The 22,049-nt window shown below is 41.2% G+C and overlaps 1 protein-coding gene across 2 annotated transcripts in view; it reads right to left on the bottom strand.

Annotated features, from left to right (window-relative positions):
- phf14 (PHD finger protein 14) overlaps positions 1–22,049 on the bottom strand; it is a 90,871-nt gene that overhangs the window by 24,559 nt on the left and 44,263 nt on the right. The window contains exons 16-17 of one of the 2 annotated variants that reach the window (XM_079176226.1): positions 21,846–21,967; positions 17,261–19,961 (exon numbers count right to left, since the gene is read on the bottom strand). In XM_079176226.1, coding sequence (XP_079032352.1) covers positions 19,955–19,961; positions 21,846–21,967 — 129 coding nt within the window. In that variant the 3' untranslated portion in view covers positions 17,261–19,954. Of the gene's footprint in view, positions 1–17,260; positions 19,962–21,845; positions 21,968–22,049 lie in introns of those variants that run through there. The other variant, XM_079176225.1, reaches the window with a different exon arrangement.

The raw sequence follows: 22,049 nt of genomic DNA, 5'->3' as shown, positions 1-22,049 counted from the left end.
AATCACTCCAGTCCCTTGACCTTACACAGCCATTGACTGTCCAATGGTTCATAAATACAGGCCTAGTTGGTGTCAGATGTATGACGGTCAGGTCTCCTCAAGCTGAACTGAGTCTGTGTCCTCAGGTGAAGTAACAACGGTCAGACTACACACAGGACACACTGAAAAACTTGAGAGAAAATATGCCTGCAGAAAATGAGTTGATTTATAAAATCCCTCATTCACTGAATGTTAAAAGCACAGTGAGATAAGTCCAAAACGATGCTATTCATATTTTTTAATGGGTGAAACTATTTGATGTTACTCACATAATATAAGTATGAGTGTGGAACTGTTTAACCAATCACACACTGGAGCAACCCCGCAAGCAGCCAATCGTACAAATTGATCAGCAAAGTGAACAAATCAATCAAAGATCTGTGTGTTCACAGCAGAACCAATCAGCAGCCGGATACTCCCTCCTCTTCTGTCACACACTGTCTGTAGTAAAATCATTTCTATCAAAGATATGTCATCTAAAAAGCATATTAAAAGGAATAGTTTCACATTTTTGGAAACATGCTTATATGCTCTCCTTGGCTAGCCTAGTTTAAAGACTGGAAATAGCTGTCGCAAGATCAAAAGTACACCTACCAACATCTCTAAAGCTCGTGTGCATTTTAGCATGGTTTTAGCAGGAGTTATGCATCGAACTATCTCTTGACAAACAATATCTTATCTGCTCATAATTCAATGAGCAGATGTATCTGCACAGCAAGGATGGTACCAAACTGACTCTGGGTAGATGAACACAGGCATTGCACCCAATTTTGACCCGATGATGGCGCTAGATGAAAACTCAGTGATAGTTCATCCTGAGAGAAATGTGAACGACTGAACCAAAGTTTATGGCAATCCATCCAATAGATGTTGAGATTCTATACCACTACAGTAAATCGTTTTTGTGAGAAGTGCTATAGTCATGGCAGGTTTCTTAGGCCAGCAAAGCCTTCTCTGCTGGCCTAAGTTATAGCTATTTTATAATTTAATAATTTTTCATAAACACACTACATGTATTCAAATTATTTTTACCCATTATCTTATTTTCTCATTGCACAGCTACTGTGTTCCTCAGTTGCTCTGCTTCCAGTGCAGCTTGTTTTAAGTAGAGCTTTTATCCAATCAGATTTCACCTCTGTGTCTCTAGGTAAGAAGAGAGGCCCCAGGCCTGCAGACTCACCAGTGAATCCATGTGCAGTTTAAGTGAATGGGGACAATATTGTTGATTGTCATAGTCTTCAACCAATCAGATCTTTAGTTTGACATGTTGGGCGTATTCTTTCACTGTTGTGAAACTGAAAGCTAGCAGAACTTAGTAGCAGTAAGAATTCAAGTTGAAAGATATGTAAGAAGTTATGACATTGACATGACATTTTAGCGTTTTGCTTGGTGTAGCTTTGTTTTTTTAACACTCAATGGCTGAAGGAGAAACGGATTTGGGAGTTACTGGCAACACCTTTCTGGAGAAGGACATTTCCAGACAAGCTGGACATCGTAAGAAAGGGTCGGTCAACGCCACAGCTAGCAGCTCTGACCCAGCCAGGAAAAGGATTTGTACGAACGGTTTTCCTGGCTGACAGCCATGATTTGTCATGCTTTGTGTTCATATGTGACTGCTTCCTGTGAGTTTCTTCTTGTCATTATGTTAATTACATTGATTTTGACTATATGCATTGTCCGTTAATGATGAAGCATCCCGTGATGCACGTATTCATGTATCTGTTTTCTTTTACAAAGCAAGAATTATGGTCTGGAGAAATGGGGATTGTGTGGTGATTGCTTTAGCCCTGTTTGAATCAGTAGGAAACAGCTAAACGCTGCAGGGAGAGTTTGTAGCGTGTGTGGTTCTGTAAGTTTTCCTGCTAAGCTAGTTTAGCATAGCCTCCCAGAATACACGTGTCTCACGAGAGTACAGTGTTGTTCTTCCGTGGTGGGCGTGTCAGACAGCACGTTGTCTGTTACTTTGGGTGGGTTGCCAGGTTGAGCACAGTAGCTCCACCGAGAAAACATTATACTTCCCACAATTTAACCTTCTGCATTTTCCAAACGCGCTAGTATCATTCAAACGTATTGTTCGGTTCGTAAGCCTCGTATATATATATATATATATATATATACATATATATATATATATATATATATATATATATATATATACATATATATATATACATATATATATATATATATATACATATATATATATATACATATATATATATACATATATATATATATATATATATATATATATATATATATATACATATATATATATATACATATATATATATATATATATATATATATATACATATATATATATATATATATACATATATATATATATATATATATATATACACATATATATATACACATACATATCTGGCTCATCTATGCTAATATATTCTACTACTCACTAATAGCACACAGATCTGGAAAGTCAATTTGTGATCTTTTGTATGTAATCCCCTTGCATAGCTTGAGAGCTATTGCATCCATCATTGTATTTTACAAACTTTAAAAGGATCTATACAACGATGGAAAAAAAAGAAAGCCATTGGGAGAGCAAGACCTGGTAAAAGCTCATCAAATGTGCCGTTCAGTAATGTCAGCTACTGACATGGTAATGCTACTTACTTTTGGTTTTGTTATCATTTGGAAGGATGCTTTACATTTACAGAGAACCACAGTTCACCCCCCCCCCCCCTCTACTCTCTATCCTGTCCGAATGGGACTTGAGATTGATATTTCATTCATAGATATCCCGCGGTGTTCTTGGTACATTGCTCATTTGTAGTTTTACAGGTTAGAAATTGATCTTAAACTCTACCCTGAAGATAACTAAGGTCTTAAAAAGTCTCTCTGAACCCTGCAGATACACCTGTCGTTATTGTCCTCTTGTGTTTCTGTCCCTGTCTTTAAACCCCTCACGCTGTCCCTCTTTGCCCAGTAATGGAGACGAATAGAGAGGGTTCAGGTTGACCTCCCTGGCTGTTAAGCTGTTATCAGATTTTCATTGGAGAATGTGAATCTCCTTCATTGATTAGGACATAATTGGCTCTAATTGTGGAGTGTGAGTGTGTATGTGTGTCTACCAGGCAGGGGGGGGAACTCGTTGAAGGGCAGTCAGCCTCATAAATGATTAAAAGAAAAGTCTGCTCTCTTTGTGCTGCAGTCACAGGTCAATCTCTCCTTGCGCGGATGCATCCATGCTTTTAATGTCAATGCAGTATTGACTTCCCTTAGCTGTTTCTTGCTGTTAGGTGTTTTACTAGCTCTGCTGACCATAAATGAGATTCGTGGAAATAGAGTTAATAAAAAAAAGACGGTAATGTACTTGTTCTGCAGAAGGGTTCACCATAAATGATATGAAGGTGTCCTGGTGGCCTAGCAGCCTAAAGGCCTTTTCAGTCCAAAAGCGAGTAAATTGTGTGAATAAATCAATTTTAAAACGCAAACTCATCTATATGAGCCTATCCACACCAAATTGGAAACATTTGTATTTTGCAATTCTGGATTGTTTCCCTGCAGTTGTTTCAATTTCGGTGAATTAAGGATGACAATAAGAACAAACCAAGCAATACAACTGACTTTTGCTCATGCTATCATATTATCTTGCGATATAACAGTAAATGGTAAAAGGTAAATGGACTTGTACTTGTAGAGTGCTTTTCTAGTTTTCCAAACACTCAAAGAGCTTCAAACCCATTCATACACTGATGGCAGGGGCTACCATGCAAGGTGCCACCTGCCCATCAGAACTATCTAACCATTCATACACCTCAGACACAGCCTACAGAAGCAATTTGAGGGTTAAGTGTCTTGCCCAAGGACACATCGACATGGACAGAGCTGGGATTGAACCGTCAATCTTAATTGACCAAAGGACGACCCGCTCTACCACTGAGCCACAGTCCCCCCCCCCACACGAGATCACTCTGGAATTTCGAGTTAAAGAGATCAAACAAAAATCCATCTACTCAGGCTTCGAGTACTGACTTTGTGTCCAGACCGATCAGCTTCCAGTGAGGAGCAAATGGCAGCTACGGAGTGGCTTAGGTGTGTGCGAGACAACATGGAGAGGCGCCTGATGGTTCAAAGCAACAATGGCGGATCCTGAAGAGGTTAGCGGAGATGCTGCAAAAGCATCAGTTATGTCAAAACTGGAGAGTATTTCTACATTGAAAGAAGAGCAAATTACGGCACTAAAGGTTTTTCACAATGGTAAAGAGGTTTTCTCTCTTCTCACGACTGGCTTTGGCAAGAGTTTGATCAACAGATGGTTCATCTAATTCCCTGCCAAGTATTTTGTGCCCGCCCTTATCCAATCAGTTTCCAATAGCGGCTTCTAAGATGGTTGTGTGTGACAAACCATCTTGCACGTTATTTTATTTTAAAGCTTACCCTAACCTTTAGCTAGAGGCGGTTGGAGCAGTATGGAGACCTTTTTTTGTTTACAGATAATATTCTCCATAAACAGCGCTAGTATTGAACAGTTTACTTTGTAGTAAAGATGCATATATTACGATTTTAGGTAGGATAATGCATTACTAAATCCAGAATCCAAAATGTACTGAGTGATGTTTCTGTGGTTAACAAATTGAATATTTTGCACATGGATCTGAAAATATAATGTTTTAAGGATGCGCACGCACGCACGCACATACGCACGCACGCACGCACGCACGCACGCACGCACGCACACACGCACGATGTTCAGGAAGCTGCTGATCTGCTCTCCTTGCCTCAGTCAATAAAAAGAACAGGAATTATTGAATCAGCGAGCGCTCAGCGCTCCTCCACACTGATTCTGTTTCATTCTGTTGGGATGTTCTGTCTTTTCATGCTGTGGTTTAAGGATGAGCATCATGAAATCATATTATACACTCTGTCCAAGAGGCTGTCTTGTGCGTGATTTATGGCAGCCAGTGTTTGGATATCAATTACTAGCCCTCACCAGCGAAGCCAGCTTTGTGTTGGACGTGTGCGCTGAAAGGAATTAGGCAGTTTGATGCCGTCGGATCTGATGGCTCTACAGGCATGTTCAATATGGTGAATGGAAAGTGTGCCTCAGGCTTTGACTGAGGCCGATGTTCCACAGGAAGAGCTGAGAACACGTCCAGTCTGAACATGAAGGAGTCAGCAGGTCACTCTGTATTCACTTTGTTCATTTCATGTTACATCTGTATCTATGAGAATCGTATTTGTGAGCAAACCAACAGCAGATTTCTGACATTCAAATTCTCTAATGAAATTCTCGTAAATGAATTTAATAATGTAACAAGTGATTTTATAAGACCTTCAGTCAAAAGAGGTATTCTGTGGATGCAGTTTTAGTTATTTTCTGAAGATACTGATCACTGCCTTGTCTGATAGTAACCAATTTAAATTTAGGAAATAAAATTGTCTTTTACTAAAGGGAAACCTCTGGTGGTACTTTTTTATGCTTTTTTTCGAGCATATAAATCTCCCACAATGTGATGACAAACAATGGATGTCAATGCATTTATAAATGAAATACTGGGATTTGTGAGAATCTTTTTCTCTTAAAAACAACTACATCCTCCTGAAGAAGTAGTTCCTTTAGTAACTGTTCACAGTGTGTTCTGTGGATAGTCCACAGGAACAGCCACATTGTTTCTGGGGTTGCTGGTGAATTTTTCAAAACAGGGCAAATTAGACCAAAACTATCTGCTCTGATAGCTGCAGCACATCAAAGACGGGCCAATCATAAGAGTGTTAGAGCTCCAGTCTGCTACACATGTAGGAAGTTAAAGGTGCCCTGTGAAGTTTTACGCATTAAGTAGCACCAGGAGGTGGTCGCTGGTTTGTGGATCTTATTCACGAGGACATGCACGCATGCAGGTGACACGATACACAGTTCTATCGATGATGTGACACCATTCCACTGATCAATAGGTGACAGTCACATGCCAAGATATGCTGCAATGCACCAGCAAAGGCAGGAAGGAAGATGACACAAGCTAATTAGAATGGGTGTGCTGCATTAAAATACTTAAAAAAAACGGCTTTGCACATGTTTGGTGAGTTTGGAATGTTATCATGTTATATAGTTAAATTGAAAATCAGCAGTGGTGGAAGAAGTATTCAGATCTTTTAAATGAGCAAAAGTAGGAATACTGCGATGCAAAAATACTTTGATTCAACTATATAACTAAGTAAAAGTACAAAAGTAGCCTATTAACGTCACGATATACTAAAAAGTACCAAAAGTAAAAGTAATCATGATGAAAGGCCCAAGAGGACATCGTGTTTCTCTAATAGAAAGCTCACATGTTGTTTTGGAGTGACAAGACGGGTTTCCAGAAGGTTTCCACCAGCCAGTGTATTGTGAGCTCGGCAGCACATAACATTAGTTAGTGGGTGGTGGTGTGCGGGGCGCGAACATTTGACTCACGGTGAGTATGAAGACAGCGTGTGCACAGCTCAGGCTGTCGGTGAATAAATGCTATGACTCCTCGAGATCCAAGTCCAGTTCCTGTGTATTGCTTGCTATCTGCTGATTAAAGTGAAGGGATGCTAGCACCGAAGCTAGCGACAACTTGGGCCCAGGCTCACTTAAGGTGAGCTGACCTTTAAGGTGGACCAGCAATTCTCATTTTAGTGACAAGCCGCTGCTGTTTTTAAGTGCGACACCTAGTGGTAAAATTCAGTTTACCGGTCTGGTGTTATGGCGTAACATCAAAATATTGAAAATGTATACACACCGGCACAACTGTAGTACACTGAATGTTAACATAATTTATGTTTGTATACCAGTAAACTCCACATGGCCTCTTTAACAGGAATGTAGGAGTGACATCACCCACCTGGACTGATTGTGTTAAAAAGGCTAATATCAGCTGGTAATACTAAGGCTGGAGTCTAGTCAACCAAAGACAATGTACTTTAATTCTAAAATGTTACTCTTCAACCTATCGATTGGTAAAAAAACAACTGCACATTTTCTCTATATTAACCAAATTGGCCACAGTGCTCTGCACCTGGTAGTCTAAATTAATTATAAATTAACATTTAACGCTATTTGCAGCATATCAAATTATTTCTAACACAATTTTTTTTACTTAAATGATAACAACAGACTTAGAGCCAACCAATGTGCACCTGCTCATATCCATATGATTTCCGAAAATAGAAGCAGTGCCCAAAGCTGTCACAAGGGGATACGCTGTATATTATATACAAAACTAGTCAGTGATGTATTAGACAAACGTGAACCCTGATGTCAGCGATGAACTGGGTGGGCTTATCACAAGGAAGGATGGCAAAAAGCACAAAAATAAAACCCAAGTGGTAATAAACTCGAATTTTCCTTTTAGTAACCAACAGAACATGGTGTGGACCTTCATTTAAACTGGGACAAGCCAAACTCTAATAAACAAAGTTATGGAAGGAAGCCCTCTGGCACTGGGATAAAACAGAAAGCTGTGAATAGGTCCAATAATATCTACCTGGAGTGTTCGGTGGATTTACTAAAATCAGAGTTGAAATTTAATTGGCGTAGATAATTGGCATCTTATGAGTTGTAGGAGCATAAGCTAAAAGCTGCTGCACATTAGCACAAATGTGCAGAGGCAGGTGTATCTCTCTCACACGCTCACACTGACACACACACACGAAAAAAAGAACGTTGGATGGGCTGAGCAGGCATATCTGCCTAGGAAAAGATGGGAATTTTAAGGGCTCTCCGGCCACCTAGTGAATAGAAGACAAATGACCAAAATGTGTGCGCTCCACTAATGACCACACTCCTATTGTTGCACACAAACCGCCCAATTGATTTTACATGAATCTCCAACCAAGGCGAAAAAAGGAAGCAGCAAACTCTTCAGTTTCGCTGCTGGAGACTCTTGAAGACCTTCCAAACTCACAGGAGGGCTCTTTTTATTTGGCGAGACTGTGGCGGCTGCACGCATGCTTCCCTAATTACTTTACCTTAACGAACCCTTGTTTAATGTTTGTTGTGTATCATGGGGAAGATCTTTGAATTAAAGCACTGTTCACTGATGCAGATGCAGGTTTTTGGAGGGGATAATGTGGTTTTTAATCTTCATTTATCCGTGAAAGGTGGGATAAAATTAGCCAAATTGAGCTTCCCATTCAGAGAGTTCCACACATTCACATTGAGAGCTGACTAACACAACCCCGAGTCCACTGCTGTAAGTGCCTGCTGACACACAGAAAGCAGTCTCTGACAGGAATACATGCTAATGCGGTCATAAGAATTGCTCCCGGACTCAATGGAAATGCACAAGGAGCTTTCATGTTATGTTTTCATGTACTTTCAGCTGTTGACCAATAGCAAAATATCTTGACAGTGCCGACCTTGAGTGAAGGGAAAGGTACAGCCCAGAATAAATGAAGCTATGATAGCATTAGCTGTGTCATACCAGCTAATACTAGTTGATGGTATGTCTGGTGTAAAAGGGGACAAAGCAGTAAAGAGCAGTATAAGGAACATTCCAACATTTTGTCGTTCGCCATCAACCATTGTTCTATTGTCATCTGTATGTTTTAAACATAAGTGGACACATGACATGTTTAGCTTAGCGTAGCTAAATGACCACAAGCAGAGAGAAACCATAGACTGTGTAGTGGACGTAGTCATAGTGACGTCACCCATTAGTTTGTGGACTGCCATTATGAAGCCTCGAGTTTGGCGATTTCACCGTCGCCATCTTGGATTACTGGTGTCGCCATGTTGTTTTTTTGCAACCAATGAACAGAAGTTACCATATTTGGAATGTTGAGTGACGTAGAGACACCGTATACAGCTCTGTTATACAGCAACCTGTCAATCACAGTAAGCCCTAAAGCCTACTCTGCTTTAGGGTTTTCTCAATGGACCATCATTTACTAAATGAACATCATGCTGTATTGAAGAAGACTTGAAACTAGAGATTGAGACCATAAACTCATGTTTACAATGTTTACTGAGGTAATAAATCAAGAGAGAAGTAGAGTCATTTTCTCATAGACTTCTATACAACCAGAGGAGTCGCCCCCTGGTGGACATTAGAGAGAATGCAGGTTTAAGACACTTCTACATTGGCTTCACTTAGCAGAACCGGAGGTTGCCGGCTGGGAGAAACGGCCAGCAAAAAAGAAAATATTCCAATCATCCCATCACTCAACGTAGGTATTCAAGTCAGCTGTTCTGTCTGGCAACTTTGATCTGCCAGCTGGGTGTAGTGTAAATTTTGTCTCACCTGACAGGGGCTCATATACAAAAAAATTGCCTGACAACAATATCTTTATTGGCAATACACATTTTTTGTCAGATTTATGTTTGTTCGGGAAAGAGGTTAGAGCCACACTGTAAATTAAGTGCCTATGGCCTGACACTGAAGGTTACGCCTCTGAAACCTCTGATTTTAAAGAAATCTATTCAGACTGAACCATAAATCTCACACACCGTTGGTTACTTGTACTCAATTAAAATTCTAATGAATGCAAACGACTGACAGTGTATGAGATTGTCAGTGTTGAGCAATACTTTTGTTGAGGATTTTGCCTATAGAATCTTTTTCAAAGGGTCCTATTTGCATTGTCTGAAAATATGTTGAGTTATTTCTGGCTGGTGGCGGTAGAGCATTACCAAAGTCATTTGTCTTCCTCCTGTGGTGACTGTGTGTGCACATTTTCATGGCAAGCCATACCATGGATGTTGCGATATTTCCAGTCTGGAGTGGTGGACAGGCTAACATTAGCATTCCTTCACAACACATCATTACCTTTTAGGTTGATACTGCAAACTAGTTTACAAACATTTGATTATTTGCACATCCAACATTAGCATTCCTTTTTATCTCTGCCAGGAGGATCGGCCACATGTGGGAGTGAATGTGCACCTCAGTGTCTGTCCACGGCTATCCTCGCAACCTGCTGCAGCACTCAGCCATCATCAATCAACAGCTTGATAAGTTACATTTTGTTTTTGAGTGTGAATGAAGTGTGTTTTCCGACGCTTTACAGCCTTTTGGTGTCTAGAAGGGGAGTTAGCTAATAGTGGGTTGTATTCACTGAATCACACAACACAGTAGTGGTCATTGCAAACACACTGGGCAGAGATCAAAGTCTGAACTCTACTGATTACACCTGCCTAGTTTGCAGTGTTCCTGACCACCTGTAAGTCAAGTATTCACTTTCTTGCTCTGTTTTTGGTCTCAACCACCTGGCTCTTCAGCTGCTTAATTCACCACTATGTTCACCAACTAGTCTCAACTGTGTCCGTCTGTTGTAGTGAACAGTTGGTTGTTAAAGCTTTGAGAGCAGTGAAAGTGACCCAGAACAGTAAAGTTGTGGGCTGGACAGCTAAATAATGAGCTGAAACTCAATCTAAAGCACTGAAAAGTGCAGTGAAGCTGCAGATTCAGGTGATCCTTCTCTGAAAGGTCATCACTATGAGCGATCGCTTAACAGTTTCCCCATTGTTCTGCATTGACAATACACTGCTATAAAAGTAGTCATTATAGCTGCTTTATGGCTTAAAGAAAAGTTCATTTTGAAGCCCATCAGTTTCTGGCTTTATGGTACGTTCCATTTGAATTTTGGAATTTCCCAGTTCCCAGCCGGAAACTTCATTGGAACGCAGCCAGTCTAAAGAACCTCACCAACCCTGACCTCAAAATCCAAGATAGCTGCTCCATACATAAACAGAAGCTTTGGTAATACCTTAGTAATTGGCACCTCTGACTTATATGTGTCTCACTAAATCTGTTAACAATGGCTACCCTGGCAGGAAATGGTAATGTTAACTTTTTCTGACTAAGTCATTTAGGGTTTGACTTCATTCCTAGCTTCAATTTACGACTTCCGAGGTAAATGGAACAAAGGGTTAGTAACTAACGGGGCAACCAAAATGTCAATCATTAAAACATTTAGAAACAATAGGTGATAACACAGACCATCGCTGGTTTCTGTGCTTTTGGCCAGTGTTGGGCTGATGAACTACCTTGAGGAAACCGATACCTTTGGCTGCTGCTTGATCCATAAAAGTCAAATTTTAGCAGCATTAGGCTCTTGGAGGCTGGTGAGTTTGGACTCTCACTGGCTGATCTACGTAATTTAGCAAGTGTTGTTCTCAGTCTGTTCACTGTCTGAGTCACCTGCTACCACCATCCTATCTGCTCCCAACACTGCCCTTACACACCCCGCCACAGCAAGGTCCTTGATGTTATCAAAGCAATTTGGCCCTGCTTTAATCATTGGGAAAATTGAGCAGCCCCCCCCTTCCCCCTCCCACTTTGGAGGCAGACAAAATCCAATCACTCATAAGAGAGGTTATTGATTGATGTAATCTTATTGGAGGTGAAGTGGTGGGGGGGACATGATTGATTGCTTTTGTCTGCTACACATGTTGCTCTCAGTTGGCGATTCGTGTCCACTTTCATCTGGTATTTAATCTCTGTGTGAAGTTCTGAGATCCCCCCCCCTCCCCTCCGGCATCACATGTCCTCACCAAGCGGGGCTTAGGGCCCACAAATCTGAGCTGGCTTCATTTGATCTCATCCACCTCTTCAAAATCCCTGTCACATCGCTGTCATAAAGAGGAAGCGCCATCGCCTGAGGATCCGCAGAGAGCCCCCCCCCCCCCCCCCCCCCCGATACATTCACAGGCGCTGCAGAAATATTCTGTGACGTATCACCAAAACTAAATGAAATCGCACTGATGAGGACACTGGTGCCACAATATTAAATGAGTCAGTTGGATGGAATAGAAATGATGTGCCTAAAAGGGACTTTTTTGGACTTGGGAATGTAGTGAGATAATTCAAGCTAAGTGAACCATGTTGAAGGAGTAGTTAGAAGGACTTCTGCATAAATGTCTCTTATCTATTCAAATCAGTTGATATTTAGTTCATCGAGACCAAGACATGACATCACAGAACCGTATACATTTAGTCCGTTTGTAAGCTCATTTCTAAACTGTATCTATGTTCATCTTTTGCAAAGTGGAATTCTTACTGCCAGTTGATCAGCACAAGCATACTGTGTCGTCTCAAAGCAATTACACCGTTGCAAAGGCAACACTAACCTTAGCCCAGACCCACCCATTTCACTGTGTGCGTGTGTGACAATTACAAGATAATGGTAGCGATACACAAGTCAGCAAACCCTTTCTGTGGTGTCTGTTATACAGCATCTGCATAAAGTAAGCTAACATTAGCAAACAAGCTACTGGCCATACCAGACCAAGTAACAAGGTCAGCATGCTAAAGCCAAAGTGCTGGATGGATGGTCAACGGTGTAATGTACTTTACATTCAGACAGTTCTTTTGAGTTTTGATTTGTAAGATAAAGAATGTCCTCTGTTAAAAGTGACACAGTCTTGCTTTAAGTGTTAGTGTTTCAGTTGAATGTGAGTGACGAGTAATGTCGTTACGAGTTTCGATCATTTTGTCTGTCCTGATTAGCTTCTGTGTCTGAACCCCTTGAGGAGCAGAGATGGAGAAAGGCATCAGCTCCCATGTTCTCCTGTCCTTCAAAACCAAAGCAGGCTGCTTAAAACCATGGGAAAAAACCCACAAACTGAGCGCTGAGCTAAATACCCTTAATGATGAGAAACAGAAGCTGCAGGGTTATTGATGGTTGTTACTTCCCACCTGCTTTGTACCCAGTCATGGGTCCATGTATTGACGGTGGGTTTGTGGCCTAAAAAAGGTATTTTCTCTCCAGCAGCCCTGGCGCCTGAGCCCAAGTGGCTGAAACAAGGCAATGAATTTATCATGAGTGGGCAATGCAATTACCTTGAGAGGGGCCACGTGACAGAAATCAATATGACACAAAGCACTCAGCCATTGACTCTCATCCATGACAAAGTGTGCCGCCGGTGTCTTTCCATAGAAAGGAGTGGATTATTGGACTCTGTGAGCCTCCTACTTTTTTTGATTTACTGTTGGGTCACTACAGCATTAGAAAAGAGCCATTGTTTTACAAGAGGGGCGAAGAAATGAATGGACTGCTGAAGTTGCACCTATGGTGAAAGCCAAGTCAGAGCGGCTGGCTTTATTAGCTCATCTGGACACAACTCATTCACAGCTGGGACTGGTCTCTACAACTCCACCTGCTTTGTATGGGACTGAAGGCATGTTTCTTTCCAATTCCAGCAGGGGGCCCCAGTGAGCTGGGTACAACCCTGGAGAAGAGTCGAATTCAGCGGCAGGTCTGAGCTCTCACCTCTATGGGACAAACCTGAGCCATGTAACGTCTGACCCGGTGAGAGACTTAGTCTTCTTTAAGGGTACCTCGCTACGGAAATTCCACTAGAGATACAAACAGCTTGTGGCCCACAGCAACTCCATTAAAACAAGTGTATGACGAGGTTATCAATTAAGATATAAGGCACCCACAGGGCTTTGTGGCTCATGTTCAGTATGTAATGATTAAAAAAGGGGGTAGGAGGCAACCCAGTGCAGTTAAAAGAGCATAAGACAGAAAGGAGGAGGAGAGGGGAGAGCGTGTACCTCAGGAAGCATTGGAGCGGACCCACACTGTGGCGGAATCAGTGGGATAAAGAGACGGGGGAAGAAGCTGGGGAGTAATAGATTTTAGCTGCTTGGCCACACTTCCCACACAGCCCCAGTCCCAGCTCTGGTGTTTTCTGTTTTAATAGGGGGGGAAAGGGTGAAGTCAGCAAAAACAAAATGCCGCCATTAAATCATCTCCCCGGATCCGGTGTCAGAGCAGTAATGGGAAACGCACTCATCATCGGAAAGGTTACTGCCTTCCAGAACCCCCCCCCCCTCCCCACGCTAGCTTTGTCTATCTTTGCCCCTCCCCTCCCCTCGCCTCCTGGCCCCGGTCTCATCCCAAACAGAAGCCAGCTGTAGCCGAGCCGGTCTCCGGTTTGCCGGTTGCTGCTGGGTCCCTGAGGACCCCAGGGTGGGGGGATGAGGGATCGGGGCGGGTGTGCAGTTCACCACGGTGAGATGGTTCCGTCTCACAGAGATGCCACAAACCAAAATGTCTCTCTTTCTGTCTTCTGCCACCATTGTTTAAAGAACAAGGGCTGAGCTGAACTATGCGTGCCTGTATTCCTAAAATAAAATGTTTTCCTTTTGGGAGAATATTATTATTCTATAATACATTTTTTATTTACTATATTTAATGTATCTGTTTTACTTTGTATGTTACTATTTTACTCATAGTTTCTCCTGGATGATACTATTGATTTGATGCTACATTATATATATATATGCTTGTTTAACATGATGTTTCTAGTTCCTTGTGGCCCAGCATCAGACAGCGTGGTTCAGCTCTGCTGTGATTAGGCCGACTCATGCAGATCACCTGAGCGATCAATGTGTTTGTGTCTATATTTTATGATGGTGATTTGATAAAGTCTGATCTTTGTTACTTTGTTGAGTTGGATTCTTGCCATAGTTAGATTTGTTTAATTATTTGCATGTGCACACCTTACATGTAGGGTTAAACTTTGTTCACTAGGCTGCACATCCAGTATCGGCTCTTTCGTCTGTCAAAAACTGACCAACAGCAACATTTCTCACTATTGGCAATTTGACAAAAAGAAAAGATCCACTGACGGCTGCAGAACATGTCCAGTAAGTGGACCCTGTGCTAAGAATGTTTTGTCAGATACCATTTCAGGTCAGTAATGAGCCTTAACTCAACTACTGCCATGGAATATGATGTTTCCAGTGACCTCCTTTAGCTATCAATTATTTCTACCAATTCATTGTTGTTCTGGTTTTTAACTCTCAAATACAAATGTCAGTATTGGCCTCAGAGCTCCATTGGCTCTGATCAACATCAAAGTGTCAGACTTACATGAAATTGACTGATCACAGCCGTGCACTCCAGAGGATGAACCATTTACATTTCGGACACTGAATGACACTTTTGTCGAGCACCAATCAGGCCAAGATGTCAACTTTAGACACAGATATCTCATGAATGACAAACTGACACGAAATCTACTGAACTCTACTCCATTCATGGTCCTGAGGCGATGAACCCTTTTGTTGTCTCTTCAATGGCCCGTTGTTTACTTTAATCATTTCATGAAAAATCATCAGAGTGGTTCAAATCTGATGTGATCTACATGAAATAGCATTCATGATTAAATCTTTTAGGGCTGTATCGAATGTCTGCTTTTTACATTCAAAGCTTCTAGAGAGGTTTTCAAATAAAGCTTTCAATGTCTGCCGTCATATTTGATGTCATCGCCCTCAAAATCATTTTAAAACATCCTCAAACTAAATCCTCAATTTGAATAAAATGATTTATCTGATTAAATGAGTTAGTCTTACTAAATCAACTTTGAGTGCTTTTAAACAGGCAATTTCTGTGACATCGTTCTTCAGTCGTTGGTATGAAAGTGATGACGTAGTGATGGAGGCCAAGCGGCAAGCAAATGCACATACATATGATTTGATTTTTTGGTAACGACTTGAGTAATCTTCAATAAAAGTGTTGTAGCCCAAATAGATTGTTGTTATTGTGGTTTCATAAATGTAATTGATGGTGCTGTCAGACTGGTGGGTGCCTTCTTGTGTGCAGTGAAAATGTTGTTTTTGAGTCTAAACACCAACAAATAAGAATTAGAGCAGAATATTAAGTTACATTTCAATAAACATTGACTTTTGGATTTCACAACGCTCTGGAGTTATTGGAAATGTTTGATCATGAGCCGGACACAATCCTACGCAGCCACCACCAGAATGTAATCATTTTACATATCGCTAAATACTTACAATATTAGTGTAGACTAGCGGTCCGCAACATTTTTCATACGAAGTGCCCTTTTTATATTTTCTTGTTAACCAGCTAACTGGCTATTTAACAAATGTCCCCTTGCGGGATGAATGAAGTATCTATCTATCTATCTATATCAGCATTAAAGGTACAGCGTGAAGCATTTAGGGATCTATTAGCAGAAATGTAATATAATATGCATAACTATGGTGTCATTAGTGTATAATCATCTGAACTAAGTATCGTAGTGTTTTTGTTAGCTTAGAATGAGCCCTTCATATATACAATGGGAGTGCGTGTTGCACCACCATGTTTCTACAGCAGACCTGAACCTACAGAACAAACACTGGCTCTAGAGAGAGGCCTTTCGCATTGTTACAGTACTTGAACGTGGCTTCCGTTACTAATAAAGTGGTGTTATTATGGTGAGGATGGCCTGCTAGCGAGGTGAACAGCGTTACCACGGCTTTGCACTCGTTACCGGCGTCTTGAAAAGGGAGGAGTGAGCAGAGGGGTTTTCATTTGGTTGCAATCTGCAACCATACCGCTAGACGGCCCCAATTCCTACACAATGTGCCTTTAAGGTTAACGCTAACTTTAATTATGACACATCAATATTTAAACATCCTACAGGTGTTATTTTATTCCTTCCATAGGCAAAGGCACAGCAACATTATATATATATATATATATATATATATATATTTTAAAAAGAATCTCCCATAATTAGGACATTGTAATTAGATCTGAGAGCATTATACAAGAAGGCTGCTATTGTTATGAAAACATCCACATCAGTTGAAATCATTAACCCGAACAGTCTTCCACCAATCTTGTACATTAGCAGTAACTTCAACAAATTCTGCGAAGAAGGCAGCAAGCACTGGCCAGTCAGAGGCAGGGTATGGGCGGGTCTTCCATCTCTTGCACACTTATTGCTCGTGTGCCATTGGTCAAGCTACCATGTGCCACCAGGATTGCCTACCCCTGGTGTAGCCTCATCTTTATTTGCTATCTATGCAGAAATACTGGTTTTAAACAGATTGAATAGACTGACCAGTCCAGCCCCATGACCAACGCTTCTTTGGTTCTCTATTGTTTGACAGCTTTAGAGTTCCATGCTCAGTAATGGTCTTGGGTCTTTTTCAGACATGAGAACTTGGACTTTTCTGTATGTTTATGCTTAGATGTAAATGTCAAAGTATTTCCAATCGGCAGCTTGTATACTCGGTTCTAGAGTGTATTGTATGTGAGCTGAGCAGCAAGATTCTGTCTTCGAGCCCCCCCGCCAACAAGAAGGCCACTTCCCAGGTGATAAATCACAGATGACAGAGGGCATTACACGCACAAACGGACTGCCGCCGCCGCACCTTTAGAACAATTAATTAGCTGGCTGACACTCATTTATCACTGCGGCAATAAGGTGAAAAAGTCAAGAGTTTATTAAAGCTTCGCTTAATTTTAAAGAGCTGTAGGCCAGAGGCTGAGACACTTCACATACACAACAGCAGCAACATTCACATTCTTACTTCAGACAGTATCACAATACAGCACACAATGAATCAGAAATATTCCCCTAAAAGCTTGGGTGGAAACAAATGTGAACGAATGTCTGGCCATCAAAAGAACACACGGTAGTCGCTTCAAGACTACATCACAAATCAGAGTTCACTCTTCACAACACAAGCTTATGTAATATAATCAAGTATGTAGGCACAAAAATGTATGATTGGCCTCTTCAATAAATACTGTACATTGTCACACTTACGTAGCTACCTGGCATTCAAATTCAACAAGACCACATCACTTATTTTTTATTTTAAATTACTGTATAGATCTGGATAAATAGATACAGCCATGCATTGTAGAACTGACTTTGAGACCGACTGAGCATGAGTGATGGGAAAGGACTGGTCAGGAGACAGCAAGTCGTTCTGCACCGAGGTCTCGTCTCTAAAGACGGACCCGGTGTGGATTTGGGTCTGGACAAACTCCAGAGAAGCAAAAAGCAGTAAACTGCATGGGTTTGACTGCTCCCAAAAGCATGCATATAGAGCCCTGAACGGGCAGCAGAGTGACATATGAGGGCAGAGCGTGACACTTGTCATGAGCCCTGACAGAGCAGCAAGCAGCTGTTGTTTTGACGGCATGGACTGTGGGCCGCCAGGGACATGGAGACAAAGCTGGGCTTCTTTCTGAGGACGTGTCGGTTCAAGATATGGAGACAGAGGAAGACCTAAATGCCTAAAGACAATAAAGACATTTGGACTAATATTTAAGTGCTATTACCACTAACTAAACTAGTTTGTTTCAACTACAGATGCTATATAGTAGCATTCATTAACCAGAAACAGTTGGCTTTTCTATTCACAACACTGACTTTTCTTAATACTTCGAGTCCTCTATGGACATAGAAAACACAACACAACATTCAAGTCTGGGAGAGCCTGGGTTCAAGTGCGTCCGTTAACCAAATTCACACTGAAATGCGTGATGACTTCAATCAATAATACTGATCGGTACTGATGAGAAGTGGTACTGAGTGGTCAAAAGTGTAGAGATCTGAAATAATTCACACACACACACACACGTTGGATGCAGGTGAGCACCTAGAGGCAAAGAGAGGAATTATTTGTGATAGCGTGCGAAGTCAGAAGATGCACAAATCAACTGAAGGCAGCAGCTTTTCTGCCTTTTATAGCTCTTTGATCTTTCGCACTGTGAGCGACATGGCCACCAAGCCAAGAGTCCTCCACTCATGTCTCCCAAGAGGGGAGCTCAGCTGCCATGTGAGCAATCAAGAAGCGCGTCAGCTTTGGACAAACGTATTGCTCTCTACCTCCAGATTTGAACACAATCTTTAAGATCTCATGAAATTAGCTTTTTTAGAAAGTAGCTTCTTGGTGGAAAACAGTGCATCTTCAGTGGTCTCCGTGGTTCATTATTGGGTATACTGTAAAAACAAAAAGTCCTGCCTTTCTGCCCGCCTTACACTCTTAGAAATAAAGGTGCCAACTAGAACTATATAGGGTTTGTTGGCTTGTCCCAAAAGAAAAACAGAGTAGAACCTTTCATGAAGGTAGTACTTTTCACAAACCCTTCTATGGAGTAATGGCTCCACCCAGAACCCTCTCCAGAGGTTCTATCCAGAACCTTTCCACCTTCCAAGGGTGTACAAGAACCGACGAAGAGGGTTCTACATAAAGCACTTCTATATTCCAAGGGTTCCATGTAGATCCCACCCAGGATACTTCATAAGAATCCTAACCAGCAGGGACTGACGTGGTGCAGAGCTACCCACAGCGATGGTATTTTAGGGTGTGTGGTAGGAATAATCTTTAAAACACCCATCATTTCAATAATCCTTGAATTATGTATTTCCAAAAAGTAATAGTACCTTTAGTCTTACAAAGAACCCATGAAAAACACTTATCAAAAAAGGGTTCTTCAGAAGCCAATGGTTGTGGGTAGAACCGCAGCTCTTCAGGAAGAACCCTTTTGGAACCATTATTTCTAAGAGTGTATCAAATCAAACTGATTTCCTCTTCATAGTTGATATATCCCTCAATGTCCAACATCTTATTTCTAGAGGAAATGCATCACATTAAGGAAGTAATTAAGTAAAGATACCAATGACTCAATGTCTTACAAATTAAATTGGGAGCAGTCCGACCATCAGCTGGCTCCAAGTCAAACTAATCAGTCATTTTTTTACTTATTTTTGTTTTTAATGCTACCTAACTAGCACAAGAGAGGTGTTGTGGTTATTTGCCAGAATGGTTTAATACATGAATTGTATAAAAAACATAACTTTTTCTTACTTGGTCAAAACTTCGTAGATGCAGAAAATTGCATAGATGCAACTTGAGCCACAAACGGTCACAAAAAGAATCAACCAAGTTACTCGTAGTGTGTAAAAGCAGTTAAGAGTCCAACATTAACCAAAAATGACTGACTCCATGTTATGGATTCAGACAGTCCCGCTCAATTTCCGTTGGACAGTTGTTGGTCCAGTTTGGATCAGAGGTGGCTGCGGGGCGATGTGACGATCTCAATCTTCAGTCTGACTCGAGCGCCATTCTTCAAATGCTTCAATTTGCCTCTCTCTGTCTCTAAGCCAACGGTCATCGGTCCCGAGTTTTTATGGGAGGTGAGCTGGCTGCCCCGGCTCTCACAACCTGTGCAATGCAAAGATAGAAAGAGTCAGGGCAGCACACCTCACACCCCGACCCGCAACACGTACAACTTTTTTCATCTATCTCCATGACACTGCTCTTGCCATTCAGTACAAGATGTCACTACATGGATTGTGCGGATTTGACTCTACATTGGCTTTTTCTTGTTGGGTTCGGTCTACACATACTGTTTATGAAGCAGTGCAAAAGAAAACAAATTCTTGAATAAAAGCCAGTTTCTAAGGGTCTCAAATAATGAGCATGCACGGACAAATTAAGGCGAGTTGCTGACAAATACTGGTAAAATACTGTGGGTATGGTGGGTGGTGAAATGACCTCTTGGTTATGACGATTATTTTTGGCGATCTGAAAGTCTAAGTGCTAATTTGCATACATTTCCAGAACATAAATGTCAACATTGGATGAAGCCAGGTTCAAAATTCTTGTTTCATTTTGTTGAAATGTTAGAATCAAGGTTTTGACAGAGGGAGTTTTGAATATCTCTTTGCATCACTGTTTATAAGTTGTTGTGTAAATCAGAATATGAATGATATGTGAACAAACCTTCAGAATATAGATATACCGGTACATAATACTGGAAAGCTCACTGTATGGAAGTGCTACTGAAGTGGAGATTTCTGGCCAATGTATTGTAAAATTACATTTATTTTAAAGACGGATATAGAATAGTGTAAAATCTAACTAGTAGATATCACCATGATATGGGGAACTGTACAGACACAAATAGACAAAGTAGTGAAATAAACACCTAAATGTGTATTTTGGAGGTTTTCTTTCCACTAATCTGAAAAAAAGAGAACAGAAAACAATACTTTTGCCTGGGTTTCTTTCCTTAAATGGTATTGAACTCATTATTCTCATCAATTGGTTTGGATTATAAAATGTCAGTAAATAGAGAACATTTCTCCAGAGCCAAAAGTAACGTCTTCACAAAATGTTTGTCATTTTGCTTAAAAAATAATATAAATGATGATACAACTACCAAAAGAGTGGCAAGTAATGCTCTTCTGATTGACTAATTACTTAAACTCTAGAGGGATTAGGTTCTTTCAGATGCTGGAATTGACCAAAGTTTAACAGCGATTACAAAGTGCAGTGGAAGTGATTGTAAAGTGTATTTCTATAAAACAATCAAACTAGCACAATAGTGGCGAGTGATGCAACACTGTTGATGTTGTGATGGAATTAGTGCTGCAGAATGTACATCACTTGAATTCATGAAGACAACAGGTGAACATGGAGGAAGAGTTTCGTTTGTGTCAACAGAAAATGAAAGCAGGAGGAGATCACAATTGAAGAAGATGAATCAAAATTATAAAACATGTTCAAAAAGAAAAAAATGCCTTTTTAACACAAGCCGGAATCAAATAAAAGCTTCCTGCCACTACGAGTTATGTTTTAACAGAACAATTCAAAAGCCATGAACTAGTTCAAGTTATTATATACTATACTACAATACCAGTGATGAAATACATGAAGGCCATTCATCACATGACAATGTTCTGACGAGGTGTCTGCTGTGATCTATTTTTTTTTAATATGCATTCTCACAGAATTCCAATGTCAAAGGAAAAAAACCTGCTCATTAGATGCCTGACACCTGAAATCCCAAGAAAGGAGCAGAATAAATTGTGCTATTCATTACGCCTTAATGAACTGTGCAAATGTATGTGGCAGGTCAATACAGGGGGCCTATGGATGAGATACCCGCAGCCCCCTCATTCTGCAGAGCCCAGGCGGCCACAGCCTAATGAAGACTGAACTTTAATCATCAGGAGGATATGGCCGCCTCACGAGACCCCCTCCCCCCCCCCCCCCCCCCCCCCCCCCCCCAGCTTCCTCTCTGATCTACACACTCTCTCTCACCTCACGAGGTTTTCGTTGTCGCCCGGTCCTCTGCAGGTTGTGCACTCGGTCCTCGTGTCGTCAGCTTTGGGTTTCTTCTGCATTGCAGATTGCCGTTGTCGGCGTTCCCGTGGTAGTGGTTCCTATGGAAACACGGCTTATTAGAATCCAGGGCTGTTTGGGCACTTGTTGGTGGTCGGGATGTAAAAAAAAAAGAAAAAGGAA

This window comes from Pholis gunnellus (genome assembly GCF_910591455.1).
Source record: "Pholis gunnellus genome assembly, chromosome: 16".
In the NCBI taxonomy this organism is placed as follows: domain Eukaryota; kingdom Metazoa; phylum Chordata; class Actinopteri; order Perciformes; family Pholidae; genus Pholis; species Pholis gunnellus.
This window is presented reverse-complemented; position numbering and strand designations above follow the sequence as displayed.